This window comes from Rhamphochromis sp. 'chilingali' (genome assembly GCF_963969265.1).
Source record: "Rhamphochromis sp. 'chilingali' genome assembly, chromosome: 11".
Taxonomy (NCBI): Eukaryota; Metazoa; Chordata; class Actinopteri; order Cichliformes; family Cichlidae; genus Rhamphochromis; species Rhamphochromis sp. 'chilingali'.
In genome coordinates, this window is record NC_137938.1 from 12,556,628 (window position 1) to 12,573,945 (window position 17,318).

The window sequence follows — 17,318 nt, forward strand, 5'->3', positions numbered from 1 at the left end:
TTTCCTCATTGGCTAGACTGTGCTGCATGGAGTGATGTGGTTTCTTTGAATAAAGTCTGCTGTAGTCTGCATGGTGTCACTTTTCAATCCTCTTTCAAGGTTTAAAATACAATCTGATTTTTTTGATGGTATGGGGCGCATTTTGGCACATGACATGGATAACATGCACATGTGTGACTATACTAACTTATATATACAGCTTTAGGAGCAATACATGCTGCCCTCCAGGTGACGTCTTCTTTAGGGAAGGTAAGCTAGGGAAGGTAACAGGACAATGCCGAGCAATGTTCTGCAGCTATTCCAAATGCCATGAAAAGAGTGAGTGGATAAACTGACCTGACACACACACACACACACACACACACACACACACACACACACACACACACACACACACACACACACACACACACACACACACACACAAACAGCATGTCTTGCAAATCAGCCTCCTCTGAGCATCTTAATCCCTGAGGACAAAGGCCGGCCTTCTATAAATACAAATGAGGATTCAGTATTAGATGTTACTTCTTAGTCCCTGATTACTCGTCAGTATTATTGGCCAGTTCACTTGCTTGCTTCAAAAATATAAATATAAATTCTACAGGCAACTATCACACAGCAACAGTTGTAGAGGAAGACTTCTCTTTAAAAATGATACGGCTGCTTTGGAAAATGCCAAAGAGAAAAAGGTCACATGGTCTGTCTGTTCAGTTAAAATTGTAAATCATGATGATAGGAGACACGAGACATAACAATGCTACTTGAGAGGTCTTACTTCTAGTGCTTACAATAGAGAACTTCACCTGTATAGACTTTATGAATAAAAAATGTGCTTCCACCAGGCACTCACTTGACTTGAGTGAAATGTTAACTCTTTATCTACAGAGAGGATAATGCAAAGAATTTTTTTTATGAATATTCTTTTGTCTTCAGTGAATTATTTACTAATTCTTTACTTTTACTTCTTTACTTTAATCAGCATTTTTATTTGTTATCATTGTGTCAGTTTAACAGAAAATGTCGTTCCCCTGGTAATGAAGTGATCATCTTAAATATTGAAGGGGGAAAATCAGGCTTGAATCAACTTCATACTGAGATAAAAGCAAAGATTGCGTTCTTCTTTGAAATCCTTTGTAGGCTGCTTTTATGTTATCACAGTTGCTGACTTGTCTGAGTGATTGTCTCAGTCCTCAGATGCTTTCATAAGGCCTTGCAATTATAATTAAACATTTATTTGAGCACTTGGGGTGAAGGGGATGGAAGCACATATTTTACTGACTCTTAGTTGGGGATTTTACAATAATTTTGCTGGCAGCTTTATTGCTGCTCCTCCTGAGTGTACATGTGTAAAAAAAAAAAAAGGAGAGAGAGAGTTTTGCTTCAAGCATTACAAATGTTTCTGGACATGCATTTTGCAGTTTGGCCACAAGGAGATGCCAACAGACACATGATCAGTATTTCTGACAGCTACACAGGAGTAATGGTTTAAAAATGTTGTAGAGCCTTCAGCTTTTAGGTTCTTCTTCTGTGGAAATAGCTCCCAGGTTGGATCTGGGAGAAAGACTGGACACTTGGTTTTCTTCTTTGCTCAGCACCATTCAGTCCTAATAGATGGCTGCCTGTCCCTGAGCCTGGTTCTGCTGGAGGTTTCTTCCTGTTCAAAGGGAGATTTTCCTCCACACTATGAGGTGCTTGACCAAAGGGAGTTGTCTGATTGTTGGGGGTTTCTCTCCATTATTGTTAGGCCCTTTTCTTACAATATGAAGCACCTTAAGGTGACTGCTGTTGTAATTTAGCCCTATATAAATAACATTTAAATGAATTTAGTTGAATACTAGTATGGTAACATCTTTAAATAATGCTTACCTTAAAATGAGAACAACCCAGCACTGAGAAATGTTGATTCCATATTAAAATAATCAAGCTTATAATCAGAAATATTCAATGCATAGTAAACTGACTTCAATCTTATGTGTGTACTCTGTAGTTAAATTCAATTTAGTTTTTTTTATATTGCGGTAAGTCACAGTAATTGTTGCCTCAGGGTACTTTATATTGCAAGACTCAACAAGCAGACAACTGACAATGAGCAAACACTCGGTCATAGTGGGAAGGAAAAACTCCCTTTTAACAGGAAGGAATCTCAGGCAGGACCAGGATCAAGGAGAGTCTGCCATCTGCTCCAGTAGGTTGCAAATGAGAGCCTGAAAGAGAAGAAAGCAGGGCGAGACAAAGGGGGGTAACATTAGTGTAATATTATTAGGTTGTATTACAGACAGCTCAAAAGCTATCTGACATTAACCTTTAATCCAAATAAAGCAGAGACAAGTTATTTCATCAAAGAGAAATAACTTGTCTCTGGTCCAGTTTTGGACAGTGGCAACTGTTGTTGCTGTACAGAGGATTTTAAATCTAACAAACATCATGTGATTCAAGTGCAGACTTTCAGCTTTAATTTAAAGCTTCTCACAAAAGTATTTGATCAGCTGTTCAGGAATTTTTATACATAATCTACCGTATTTCAATCAAGACTTAGATTTTATGAGTCAGTTTCCACTCTCTGCTCATGAAAAAGTCTTTTAACAGTGAAAAGTCTTCTAAAAACGTTTCTTTGTCTTCAGTTGAACATGAATGTGAACATGCACAGAGTGACTTTTGATTGCACAGATATTAAGTGACCAAAGGCAGAAAACCACTAAAGTATTCCCAAGAATTTATCTCAGGGACATAAGCTACGAAATCTCTATTAAAAGTTTCAAAGAAAGTCTTTCAGTTGAATTCAGTAACATTTGAGGAACAGCAGTTTTATTTAAAATAAATGATCTAAAGTATTGGTGTTTTTCCTCTAACTTAGCATAAGATCCCCAGTACTGCTTCAGTCCAGAAAAAGAACTAACTTCACTGTATATCACAGTTTTCTAGGCTCTGTGCAACTATACAGCATTGCAATCACATATGTATCGGTCTTTTGTTTATTTGTCCCTCTGGTGTCTGCGCTCATTTCCGTTGTTTTCTGGACAGTAGAGAATCCTGTCAGAGAGTGCAAACATTTTCATGGAAGGAATCTTAGACGGGGTGGAAACTTTTATCTTAGCTAGGTGCTTGGTAACCTTGGTATGATGCATTCTTTCACAGGGTGTGATTGGTTGATAAAAAAGAAATAAAAGAATGAGCGTAGAAACAGCGGTGAATTCAATAAGTCTCAAAGAGATAGTAAAAGATCAGCCTTCTTTTTTTTATCTAACCAGCATTCCTGTTGTAACAACACAGAACTGAAATGTATGAGAGATCACATGAGAGTTCACCACTTCACTGAGGTAAAGCACAGTTTGTTCCACAGGTGATCAACCCGTGATCAAAGCAGACAAAACCTGGAACAAGCAGAGGCAAAAGCCAAAAGGCAAAACAGGGTTAGGCGCGTGGGAAATCCAATGCAAGAGCAGTATTACTGAAGTGCATACATAAACAAAAGCGAGCTGACAAAGGACAGGCAAAAAACACATTTTGAATACAAGGGAAGGGAATTACTCACAGGTGCAACACACTGGGGCAGAGCAGGTAATTGCAAAGGTGGGAGATACATAAAGACAGGGAGGGCAGGACCTGTGAAAAGTGTTTTTCTAGCATCTATTCTTAGCTGCAAAGTTGAACTTGTGATGTGAAACCTATGCTTTGTTCCAAACTAGGTTCAAACATGAGTCTTTACGGTACTGCCAAAACATTCAGAGAGCAAAGCACATTTGTATTGCAGTGCATAATTATTTGAACAGATAGAAATAGATCAGAACAGAAAACTACAAATATATAATCTCATATTGAAAATGCATATTTGAGCCCTGATGTGTTGGACTCGTCCAGTCCAACACATGCTGTCAGCCCACTAGGCTCAGCAGCCTTCAAATATCTGGTATGTGAGGTTTTTCCTGAAAGCATGCCCAAGATGCTGTTTCACTTGGGAGGGATCAGATGGGAAAACATTATAATCTACTAGCCATCAGCACGTAACTGAATCTCAAATCACAATGCGTTTGAGACCACAGAGATCCCATTACATGGCCAGCATATTTGCCCCATGTTGAAATGTGCACTGATTGCTGTTAACTCTGATATCTGTAATTCTACAAGGATAAGAGTTTCCTTTTTGATAATTCAATTGCAGCGTGCTGAGTGGTACACAGCTTTGACATGTAAGAGATATGGGTTTGTCCTGAGCTAGTCTGGGGACTACTTTCTGTCAAGCAGTGGTGGGGAAGAGGGTTGTGTACAGTGTTTCACACAGCGGCTCCCTGTGAGAGTCAGCCCTGTTGAAATAGTTAGGTAGATGGGGCGATGTGGTGGGAGTGGCTGAAGGGTGCGTGAAGGGAAATGGAGGCAGCAGGGTTTAAAGTGGACCAGCCTCCTACACCCATACATTAGAGGCATGAGGTGTAATTATCTGATAAGTTGACACCGCATAATGCTGTCATTATGTGCAGCATATGCATGCAAGTATGGGTCTGTCAAGCTAATTTATCAACGATGCATTAAGAGCTTCTAAACCTCTCTGTGCTGCCCTGTGACCTGCAGTAGAGATTCATCAGGGTGTTTAATGTATTTTAAAAGCACTGAAAGAGACATAAACAATTAGTGAGAATATGTCTTGGTGGCTCTACAAATCCGAGTAGACTATAAACAGCACTGATGCTGAATTGGTAATTATCTGAGGATGACGGAACTTCCACTTTGTTTTTAGTTGTGCAGACAGCAGAAACTCAGTATTTTCTTAGGATGAAATAAAACATGCAACATATTGGAGATGATTACTAAATTCTTCCCAAATCATCACAAGATATGTACTCATATACATATATTCTTCACTATGAGTTGATTTATTTGCTTTCTTCTGCATTAAAGAGGAAATCACTGTGTTCACATGTTTCCTTACACAAGAGAAGACATGTGGGTGCAAACTTGTTTAGTCTGTCTTGCAGAGACAGACTAAACCCATACAACCCATGTGCAAAGCAGCAAAGCTGGAAAGAGCATGCATTCTAACAGAAGTATTGCAGTACTACCTCTATGAGAAAGTATGCAATCTTTCTGTAAGATACTTGCTTCTTCTCTTTCATCTCTTGGTGCTAATCTAATTTTAAGCTTCCTGTTCTTCCGGTTAATTCAGGCCAGTAGGTTTCAGGTCTCACGTTAGGCAACAAAAATACTTTATATACATTCACCGCCCATTGAATCAGACATGTAATTCACTTTCACTGACACCACTAGTGTCTCCTTTGTAGACAACCCAGAAACCAGTGCTGGTGTTAAAAAGGCAACAGATTCAGTGGTTAAAAAAACAAAGGCTGCTGCAAATTTACAGTCACGAAGAGAGACCACAGTATCAATGTTCTTTGAGCTGGGTCTTCATTTCAGTGTTTACTACACATCTGAGAAGTTTCATGACTGCATCTTGAACACTTGTGACTTTATCATGTTGATGAAATTGACAAGATAAACCCAGGACTAATTAATGCCACACATGCTGGATTAAACCACTTAAATAGAACCTGTCTGACAAAGTGAAGTAGGCTAAAAGATTTCAAAAAGCAACACAATCTAAAAGAACTTGACATATATCAGGCTGGATAAGGTTACAAAGCATTTTAAAAGGGTCTGGGATTCCAGTGAATGGTGGTGAGTGACATTATCCACAAATGGAGAAAACTAACACAATGTTTCACACACAAAAAACCCAACAGTCAAACATGTTGGTGGTAGCGTGATGGTCTGGGGTTGCTTTGCTGCTTCAGGACCTGGTATAGTGGAACCATAAATTCTGCTCTTTACCTTAAAGTCCTGAAGGAGTCCTGCTGTTGTGGGACAATGATCTGAAATACCTTTGAACCTTTGAATAACTCAACAACTCAGACCACTGTAATAACTTCTATTAAGATGCCAGGACAATAAACAAAGCTAGCAGATCCAGACGCTGGCACCCATGTGAGGAGGCCATGTCATAGTATGTCACAGTATTATAACAAAGTAACCACTTCCAATGCAATGGAACCATTTGTTGTCTGCCAACATAAAACATAAGGTAACCTGATGAAATTGTATTACAGGTAACAAATGGGTTGGTGGGTGGGTACCATAGAAAATACTTAAAATAGCAGCAGAATGCAGTGGTGTCTGACTTCTCAGCATTATTTGGGAATATTGCATTAACTGGTGTTTTGGTCATTACAGTAGGCTGCGCATGGAGACAGATGCATTCTGACAGTATCTCCACTCCTTAACTGATATTATACAGACTGATGCACATACATCAGTCTGTATCAGTCTGGAAAAGCATTTCTCATGTTTCCAGATAATGCTGCAAAACTCCTAACATATGAGCCCTTACAAAAATGTTCAGCAGTAGGAGCAATGCACACACCGTTAAAAGTATGCTTTTAACTCTCTGCTGTCTTCCCATAAAAAACAAACAAATATGCTGCAATAAAAGCTCAGGTTCCCATTCGTCCATCAGCACTGTGTCAGAGAAATTAATGACTCATGTTTGTCACACAAATGACTCAGAGTTTTGTCTGTGAGAACGCTGGCATCCCGTGCAGCTATCAACAAATCCTTGATTGTTGATACAGCACTTAAGCCTTTGCTTTTCATAGCCTCCATTGCCTCATAATTTGCTCCTATTAAATAACACCTGAATGTATAGTAAGTTCCACAGCAGACCCTCAGCCACACTGCAGTCTCTCTTATTGATCACATCAATTAGCATCCCAGCTCCAGCCCCATCTTCTCACATTGTTCATACTCACAAATACTTGTATCTGTTTTAATCACCAGACGCAGGCAATGAGCAAGGAGCAGCTGTGTTTCGTAGGCTGGCTGCTTTGTTGCACTGGTGCGTTGGGAGTGGCAAAAACTGGAGTCCTGCACACAATGCTCCTCCCCGCACTGTGACTTATGTTGGGGTACGCCACTCCTGTTCTTGTGGGCCAGTCACTCTTGAGAGCACTCAGAGCACCTTCTCTCTCTCTCTCTCTCTGTTCCTCTCTCTCTCTCTTGATTTGCTGCAACCACTTTTCCTGCTTTAGATCAACATCCCTTCGTCAGAACCATCTCTCTCTTATTCTCAACGAGGCTCTAAAAATCAGCTCTAGAAGGTAAGAAACAAAACATTTCCTCACATGCATTTATTTTTTAAACCTTTGAACACAACAGGTATTTAGACATGATCAAAGGGTTAATCAACACTGGCAAGTTAGTTTTACTGTACCGAGTGTGACGAGACACATTTGCTTCTATCCACTCCTCACCACCATAAGAACCTGTCCTTACAAGCAGGGGAGATAGCTCAAGTTATTTGACTCCCAGCGACACATGGCTGATTTTTTACTGAGTGGGTGTTAACAGAGTCGATATGACTTGTTGATTCACCTGGCTGAATTTTAAGTAAACTACAGAACCAGTAATATCACATTGAGTATTTTATAGATATTGTGTAGTTTTGCAACTGCCAACTCAAAATCCTATAAGGACCATGCATTTCTATTCAGGTGATAGTAAAAAAAAATTCAAGTAACTTCACAATTAAGCTTTAGAAAACTATTGACATATAAAGTAAAATAGGTGCAAGTCAAGTGCAATTAATGTATTCAGTAAGTCTTTGTATTACAAACCCAAAAGGCGGTTCATTTACAATAACAAACTATAAGTAACTGTGCTGTTTGCCTAATCTTGTTGTTTCTCCACTGTGTGAAACTTTACATCCAGCAAATCTGAGATGCACTGCAGTGTAAATATGTAATATGTCAAGCTTATTAATGCTACTAAAAACTACAAGTAACAACTGTGCATGTAAAAAAAAAAAAAAAAAAAAAGGTGAGAAAGCAGTGGGAAAGAACTGAAACCAAAATTTACTTTACAGGGAGGAAGTGTTTGTCTCAGTGTTACTAAAATCACCCACAACCTTAAATACAGTTTAGTTTTTAAGCCCGGCTCATTGCGATGATAGCCCGTAAAGCCAGAGATGAGTGAGCTCACATTACCAGTGGCTCAAAAGACACATTGTTCCTTAACTGCAAATTAGCAGTATTATGCACTTACACACATTATTACTTTATAGAATTATTTGTTTTCTATTCCATCCTCAGACACACCGTCACTCATGCCTCCTTATGTTTGTTTTCATTGTGAGCTGCTTGGAGTGTAAGAACTTGTACTGTGTTTGTCTTGGCAGGTTGATTGGATATAATCTCATGTAGTTACAGAAACATACCTTGTAGTGAATGCAACATAGACACAGCAAAAACAGATTGGTTGCTATTTCTCTTCATGTGCTGGCTGACACTTTACTTTCTTTGTGTTGGAAACAGCTCCGGGAAATGTTAAGCATGCGGTTATAAAGAAGAGACATTCAAAAGTGAAAGTCTAGGACGTGTATTGCACACATGGCTTCGAAATGTCAAGCATCTTGCGGGCAACATGTATCAGAAACATTAAACTCGCTTGTTGCCATGTCAGCCAGTTGTGATCGCACCTTGTCGAGCACCTTTAGCCTGCTTGTTTCTACAGAAGTTGCTGTGGTAACTTAAGAGTTATTCATAGATTAACAAACACTGGTTTTGTCATTGTTGTTATTGCCTATAAAAGAGGAGTCAGATAGCAAATTTTATTCCTGGATTTATGAAGCTTAAATGGACAATAAACAAGAGAGACACAGAACTAGGGTTCCACCTAATCCGCAAAGTGGTTGTCAGTCTGGTGAGGACAGTTTTGGCATGGCTGAGGGAGAATTACCTAACGGCTGTATACTGACAAATGGCTGCAATAACAGTGATGCAATCACACGGGAACATAACATGAGCAGAATAGTGTGGTGTGGCAGTTTCAGCAAATCTAAATAACATGATTATAATTGATTATTGATTGAATAACAAAGAGTATTCATATCAACTGGCATATTCATCTGTCAGTAAACTTCATGGATGTTTTTGAATTTAATGAGTCCTTGCAAAGTGATGAATATAGATTGTGATATATATTGCACAATGTTTATGAGAGTAGCTTTAAAGGTTTAAATTGTGTGCAGCCCATCTATGCACACATGAAAAAAAGCTGCATTTCATGTTGCATGCCTGTGTGTGATGTGTAATCGTAGCCAAAAAACAAACAAAAAAACAACAAACAGAAATGTTTTCGTTTAGTTTTTTTGCATTTTAGCACTTTCTCCCTAAAAGAGTTCTTCTGATTGAACAACCTCCCTCTGATTTGGATTTGGTTAAGCATCCGTTTGGCTTGCGAGCACTTACTCATCTGTAGCAGTCCTGGTCACTGTTACGGCTCATCGTGACTTTTTTAAACATCTGCACATCTTCACCTTGAAAGATGCTTTTAGTGAGAACCACACATCTTCTTTAACCCTATTTCTTGCCAACAGGAAATGGCTTCCAAACACAAGATGGGCTACAAGTGTCGGATAGCAGGAGTGATGCTTCTCCTCTTGACCAGCATCGCTGCCCTCATTGCTGTTGCTGTTATCCAGGACACTTGGAGGTTTTTAGAATACAGCAAAGAGGTGAGCACATACGCACATCAGCGCAATACTCCAGGATGCAAATATAAATACGCATGCTGTTATAAAGACAACGCATAAAAACTGCACCGAAGGATCAGAGACGGGGGATTCCTCATCGGTCTGCTTGCTGATGAGTGGCGGTTCTGATGAAACACGTTTAACTTTGCGTGTACTGTTAATGGCATTCAAACAAACAGGCATGTTGTCCGTCTGCTGTTTCCCCTTTTCCTTTTAATTAGAACTGAAAGCTTTTTGAAACAAGGGCTAAAAAAAAAAAAAAAAGAGGAAAAAAACTCATTGTGATGACTTTCAGTTGCCGTTTTGCGTGTTTGTCAGTTCTCTTTTTGTGTATGTGTGTATGCTTTTTCATCAGGAGTGTGCCAGTGGTTTTTTACTTTTGCAGTTCTCACAATTCTCTAATTTGAGACTTTCTTTTCTGCTAAGGATACCATTACCCCACTATATCTCCATAAAGAAAATAGGCTTTTACTGCTGTTATGCAACATCTTTCACACAGAGGCCTGATGAAAGTCATGGTGGCTACTCTGTGCTTAATAGACAGCAACCTGCTAAGCTGATTGGAAAATGCTTGTGCAATAACATTTTTGTCTTCCTTCTTCCTGTTAGTACGGCATAGTGATAGACGCTGGCTCATCTCGTTCCAATGTATACCTGTATGAATGGCCAGGAGCGAAGGAGAACGAAACAGGAATAGTGACTGAGACATTAAACTGTAAAGTTGATGGTGAGTCACATATAACAAAGAGAGGAGGGGGGGTGCTGGCAAACTCTTTTTAGGCTTTTGCAAACAAAAGAAAAAACATAAAGAGTGTGTTTTAAATTGGAGACATTCTGGTTACTAGACACACGAGAATTTTAGCTTGGATTTGTGTCCTCAGGTAATGCCATCTCCGACATGAAGGTTATCCCCGAGATCGAAGAAAAGACAATGGCAGGATTTAGGAAATGCATGGACATCGTCACTAAAACCATTCCTCCAACAAAACACAACAGTACGCGCCTGTTTCTCGGAGCTACAGCTGGAATGAGACTCCTGCAGTAAGAAGCTTTTGATTATTTATATTATTATTGAAGAGTCAAAAGTGATTTTTTTATATTAATTCATTTTAAGCTTTTCTTGACCTTTCATGCACAGAGGAGTAAGCTGATGACTGAAGAACTGCAAGACATAATGAATACAAATACATTCTTAAAAAGTATAATATTTAGATCTGTGACTTTGTGTGTGTGTGGTGGGAATTTTTAATGGGTACAATGTATGATTTTTAAAGATGAGAATATCAAGACAGAGATGCAGAAATGTTCTTAAAGTGATGTATTTAATACTTTCAAATATGTGCTGTGGATTGAGTTTAAGAAAGTCCATTCAACTTCATTGGTGCTGAATTATGGATGCCGATTTTGCTGTGCAAGCATTCAAGAGACAAAAAGGGAGGTTTGCTTCACAGTAAAGCTTTGTGTCTTATATTGCCCCCCTTTTGCCTGATGGATAACCCCCCCTCCCTCTGGATGCCTGGGGAAGCCCCAGCAATAAAAACACATTCAGACTAAAGGGCAGGACAAAACTTAGGAATCTCAATCACATGGGTCGAACTCTGGGCCCGGCATTAAATATGGCTTTTCATACTTTCCAGCCCAAGGAAAGATGATGACAAAAGCAGACCTTCTAGGCAGAAGTAGGGGACAGCGTATATTGTTGTTAAAGTATAACAAACATACAAAAAAAGGTTGATTAGTTTGCATGAAATGATTTACAGTCATGTGAAAAAGGACATCCTCTTTAGCATAATTTAAAAAACATAACATCTGTTCCAGACTCTAACATTATTTAAATAGATGAACACTCCTCATTGCTTCCAGGCACTGCGAATCAAATGCATCTGATTAACTGCTCATCAGCAAGTGTGAGCACATGGATAAAAGATGATGTTTTGGCAGTTTATTGGTTTAGAGCATTTAGTTTTGTGTCAGCACGACGCCAAACAGGATCTTATTATAAAATCTACAATTGTACAGTGAAAATGATTATTCACAAGTGAGAAATTATTAAGACAGTCGCGAATCTTCTGAGCGGTGGACTTTCCAGCAAATGCACCCCAAACTCAGACCGTGCAACGCTCAGAGAAACAGCAGAAAGACAAAAACAAAACAACCAAAAATAAATAAAACCCACACATAAAACAGTTAATGACAGAAACATTAAAAAAAATCTTCACATCTTAGTGTTTTTAAAATGACATACTGATCTCATTTTAAAAAACAGAGCCAAGCCTTCTAGCCTACCGTCATGACTTCTGGCTTAGATGAGTTTAAAATAAAAATAATAGCAAATAATAGCATCTAAAATACGTGTATTTGGCAAAATCTTTACCTGCTTCATTAATGATAGTGAATCCATTTGTCAACGTCTGTTTCTAGTGTGATGTCTAATAGTTCTGTTTTCTGCTGTGCTGTTAAGAATGAAAGATGCACAGAGGGCCAATGACATCCTGGTAAAACTCAGACAATACCTGAGTTCCCTCCCCTTCATGTTTCAAAATGCTTCAGTCATCACTGGGCAGGAAGAAGGGCTTTATGGCTGGATCACTGTCAACTACCTAAAGGGAAACTTGGTAGAGGTATGACACAGCCTTCACCTGTCTGATCGATTGCCCAAAAAACAAGATAATTGCAGCTTTAAAAATTTGCTATTGTACGTTTCATCGTTTATTAATCTTCGTTGTTTTTGCAGAAAAACGTGTGGAACGCATACGTACGGCCGCAGGGAGCAAAGACTGTCGGCTCCATGGATCTTGGAGGAGCATCAACACAGATTGCCTTTGCGGTCCAGGATGATCTCAAGGGAGCCGACTACCTGCGTGTCAAACTGTATGGTTACCCTTACAATGTCTACACACACAGTTTCCTCTGCTATGGCAAAAATGAAGCTGGGAAGTTGGTTCTGGAGAAAGTAGTGCAGGTGAATGACTTTGTCCTCCGTTTCTTTTACAAGTATGCACAGAAAAAAAATAGTGTCTTTCACTGAACTCTCATATTCCCAAGGTACTACAAGAGTGGTGGTTCTTTCCTTAGGTTGTTATGCGTTACTGTGCTATCGTTTAAGTGCAGTGGGAACGTCTGGCTCTTTGCACACATGTGCACTGCGAAATCCATTAATGGCCAATTTGTGGAATGATTAGTGAACGCTGCTGTCCCTGAGCTGCTAACAGCCAAAGGATCCAGGGATGCATTATGTCATTAAGAATATTGATCGAACCGTGATTGTCGTCAAGCTAGTCTGGGAGAAATGCATCGTTTCTGGTAATTCATAGCTTCATTCTTGAAACTAATAATGATTCTACAAGAAATATGCTGAAAGTGCATCAGAGTGATGGTATGACAGCTTAACCTTATAGTTTCTGTTTACTTCAGACTTTGTATGCGGTGTTGTATAATTTAAAGAAATAAGCCCTACAGTGTGGAGATAATGTGCCATTCATTTTTTCCTCTTATCCAGTTCAGGGTTGGGGTCTTTTTCTGTCCTATTTATTTATAGCTTTTGCCTTCTTCTTAAAAAAATCGTTATCTTTTGACATTTTTTTTATTATTTTTTTTATTTTCCAGCAATCATCTAACCCCAAAAACATAACAAACCCCTGCTATCCTAAAGGTTTCAATACTTCCAAAAAGGCATCATCAATTTTTGAGTCACAGTGTACAAAGAAACCGCAAAACTACGACCCCAATCAAGAGCTGATCTTCTTTGGTGGTGGCGACTCAGACGGCTGTGGGAAAGTAGTGAAATCCATATTTGATTTCAAGACCTGCTCCTCGTCTCAGTGTTCCTTCAACGGGGTGGAGCAGCCACCAGTCACCGGAGATTTCCTGGTAACACGCAGTGCAAATATAACACATGAAAGCAAATAGATCACGATGCAAAACAACTTAGTGTGTGTGTTTCTGCTGGTCCGACCAGGCATACGCTGGATTCTTCTGGACTGCCCTGGCTCTGCAGTTGAATGGCACATCAAACATTAATCACTTCAACACCTCAGTTAGGAACTTCTGCCACAAAAACTGGGCAACGGTAAGTTTTCATACAGGTAGAAAATCAAGAAATTTCATTTCATTTCATTTATTTGTTCATTTTCAGGCACAACAAATACCTATATTGAACATAAAATGCACAAAACAAAAAACAAAAATTGCCTGAAAAAGGAGTGGGACGAAATTAAGGTGAGGAAGAACAGAAATCATGTTTAGGAAGGAGAGAATGACAGAATTAATATGAAGGTAATTACATAAAATACGTTGTCATTTTCATTCATCAAGATTAGAACAGAAGGCACAACAGAAAGTAAACTACTCACCAGCTCTGACAATGCTGTGCGCCCACATTTTCTTCTTTTTGCTCGTGTGTCCACATTTTTTACTAGTAATATACACTGACTGGACACTCTATTAGGTACACCTTTAATGAGTTGCACCCCCTTCAACCTTCAAAACTGTGGCATTTAAAGGAGGATCAATTGGTACTAAGGGGCCCGAAATATGCCAAGAAAATATCCTCAACACCACGTTAAACCATTAATATAAAGCAGCACGCTTTCAGGCTTTTTGCACCAAAGTCTGGCCCTATCATCTGAATGTCACAGCAGAAATCCAGGGTCATTAGACCAGGCAACATTTTTCCGCTCTTCTCTTGCCCTTTAGTGAGCCTGTGCTTTTGTATACCCTGGTTGTCTGGCACCCAGCAACCATGTCACAAGTGGTTATTTGAGTTATTGTTCCCTTTCCTCTAAGCAGTCTGGCCATTCTCAGATGACCTCTGAAATCAACAAGGCATTTTTCCCCAGAGAAATACCACTCACTCAACTCCCAGTAGGTCTGCAGTTTATAAAAAACTCAGAGCACCCTCTCTCGGCACCAACACCAACGGCATCTTTGAAAGCATCTCCTCGACCCTCGATTTTGTTGCGAGTGTCTGCCACATCAGTTTTTAAAAACATGATCAGTTAGGTAACAAACTCAATGTCAGGCCAAAAAAGTGATTTAGAGAGACATGCTTGTGCTAACCACAGCTGTAGAGTGCAGCTGTGCAAAAGAAACAAAGTTACTTCAGGATAAAGGTAATGAAATAAACTGCACTCCGTCTTTGTTACACAATATTTTCATGATCTTGATTAAATAATCGTTATTTCTCACTGAAATGGGATTAAACTGAAATTAATACAATTAGCTTGTGTCATTACAATCACAGGCTAAACTCTGATCTTTGTTCAACCTTCTTTCAGCTGAACGCACAAAAGAACGTCAAATTCATCGAGACCCACTGTTACGCAGGTCATTACGTCTTTACTTTGCTGGCAGATGGATACAAATTTGACACAGACACCTGGAAAAACATCAACTTTCAACAACAGGTTGGTTAAACAGCAGTAAATAAGACAAATAGTATTCTTTTTATTTGTAAGTTTCAATACTGCCTTCTATGAGGCTAGTACATTACAATCCTCCCATTGTTCAAAGTTTATGGATGGCTTGTGCGCTAATTCTTCTTGAAATATAACTGTAAGATGTACTAATTTGGTGAGAGTTGTTTTGGAAAGCTGTTGACAGCTGATACATGTTCAAATACAGGAAGCCATTTAACTGCCTTTGGCAGTCGTATGTGAATGAGGCCACCCACTTGAAACTGTTGTTGATGTCGTAGGAATAGTCTGCAATGAAAAAGCCAAAGAGCAGAAGGCATGCCATCAATTTGTCACAAAGAAACTCCCTCAGTAGAAGGGGATTCCTGGTCTTTGACACTCTGTATATTACTCATGATTCATAAAGGACGAACGATTACAGCCAATGTTTCCACACTGCAAAGAGCGTTCGGCCTTTTGCACTCAAGACAAGACTTTTTAAACAGCTGGCAATTCTCCCAATTTCCAACAATGGCATTAGTGTGCAGTTTGGGATGTCTGCTGCTTGATAGGTTCTTTCAAGACTTTGAGTTACGAAACAGCCTGTTCTTTTTCTTCTTCTTTGGGTGCTATGACTCATCTTTTGCCCTACAGCTGTAATTATACAATTTCATGATTTTCATCCCGCTGACATGCAAGGTGGTGTACTGGTGTTGGAAGCAAGTGGTTTTAAATATAAAACATTCAAATTACTTGTTTTCTTTCTTTTCCTGTAGGTAAAGAAAACTAATATAGGCTGGAGTTTGGGCTACATGCTGAGTATGTCCAACATGATTCCTTCCGAAGTGAAGAAAATCCCTCCTATGTCAAACCCCGTGTTTGCCGGCCTCATCTTTCTATTTTCGGCGCTAACAATTATGACTGCCGTCTTAGTTTTCATCATCTTCATTCGCACCTGCTACTGAGAACGTAGGTTACAGAGGAAATCACTGGCTATTGAAAGGCCTGGGAACTGCTGTAATTCTGCAAGAGGTTCGGAGAATCCTACAGTTGCATGTGCCAAGACGCCTGGACTGGACGTTAACAATCAAATGTGTTATTATTCAGGTTGAGACATGAACTAGCTTTTAGTTTAAAAAAACAAACAAAACTGAAGAGCCTCAAAATCAATGCAGTACGTTGTGCTGGCATCTTTGAGGGTTTTAGCTTCAGATAAAATATGTAAAAGCAGCTTTAAAAAGCATTAGACCACTCTTCATTCTCTACCTCAGGGAATCTTACAAAAATTAATGTACTTTTTTTTTTTTAATTTAGTTGACTGCGCTCAACAAAATAGTGATAGTGTTTGTCTAAATCGCACAAAAATATAAGAGCATCCATCAGTCTCCATGTGCTTGTTCTTGTTGTGCAATTCCCAAAATGAGTCGAACGCCCGCTTTAGACCAGAGCATGAGTTACTGTTTCTTTCCCTGCATTTTACATGTTATAGCACTGAAAATGGTTGCAAATTGTTGTACTGTAGCTTTAATGTATTGTTTTATATTGTGTATGGTCTTGCCAAACTTTAAGCGCACAACTATAGCTTTTTTTGAATTAACATTTCCCTAATAAATGATGCCATTGTCTCATTATTTTCATATCAGTTTAAAATTATTGACATACAACCTACTTAACTAATTTGGTCATCACAGAAAGTCATTCAGTGCTACAGCAGTTCTACGTGCTTCTCTTGATTTAACTAAATGCATCATAGTCGTATATTGCTGCAGTGAGTTATAAAAGGCTTGCATTCTGAGCAAAGTATTGTTGGATAGTTGTACACAAGTGGTTCATTCAGTTGTATAAATGGAGCAGTTGGGAAAAGAAAAATTAAGCCCTGTTAGCAATGACAATCCATTAGTGGTGAAGCACATGGATGGATGGATGGACTTGAAGCAGAGACACTGTTTTTACATCCTGCTGATTCAGCTGGTAGATGAAACTGGCAACTGTTACAAAGTAATATTTTGGTACTTTCCTGGTTATTTATTATTTCTTTATAAAGAAAAGATGAATAAAAATAAAGATTTCATGACAGTAATTTGTTCACAGGAACAGCAAGTATGATGTATGACTAAACTGCATGAATAAAACTGTCTCTTGACATTTTGTTGTCATTGCACTGGAGAAAATGATGCATGATTGTCATTTGATGCAGACTGCTTGCACCGTTTCTGCTTTGGCGATAATGAGCTCTCTTGTCAGTACTGTATGCAATAAACTTCTCAACTAACTGCATCTTTTGGAGCTGTAGTTTCATAATCTCGCTTGGTGAAACTAAACGCTTAAACGTTTTTAATCCTTTACAG

At 39.0% G+C, this 17,318-nt stretch overlaps 1 protein-coding gene across 1 annotated transcript; it reads left to right on the forward strand.

Moving 5' to 3' along the window:
* Positions 1-6,987: 6,987 nt before the first annotated feature.
* On the forward strand, positions 6,988-17,231 carry entpd3 (ectonucleoside triphosphate diphosphohydrolase 3). The gene is made up of 10 exons (XM_080896522.1): positions 6,988-7,145; positions 9,422-9,559; positions 10,187-10,304; positions 10,459-10,618; positions 12,039-12,198; positions 12,312-12,539; positions 13,184-13,447; positions 13,536-13,646; positions 14,854-14,982; positions 15,747-17,231. The coding sequence occupies exons 2-10, from the start codon at positions 9,425-9,427 to the stop codon at positions 15,933-15,935; spliced, it is 1,494 nt and encodes a 497-aa protein (XP_080752648.1). The 5' UTR covers positions 6,988-7,145; positions 9,422-9,424; the 3' UTR covers positions 15,936-17,231.
* The last annotated feature ends 87 nt before the right edge of the window (positions 17,232-17,318 follow it).

Bases quoted from the DNA above. Each gene is read 5' to 3' on its own strand.
- entpd3 (XM_080896522.1), top strand. From the start codon at position 9,425: ATGGCTTCCAAACACAAGATGGGCTACAAGTGTCGGATAGCAGGAGTG. The intron at 10,619-12,038 runs GTAAGAAGCTTT...TGTGCTGTTAAG, and splicing joins GCTGGAATGAGACTCCTGCA to AATGAAAGATGCACAGAGGG. The intron at 12,540-13,183 runs GTGAATGACTTT...TTTATTTTCCAG, and splicing joins TTCTGGAGAAAGTAGTGCAG to CAATCATCTAACCCCAAAAA.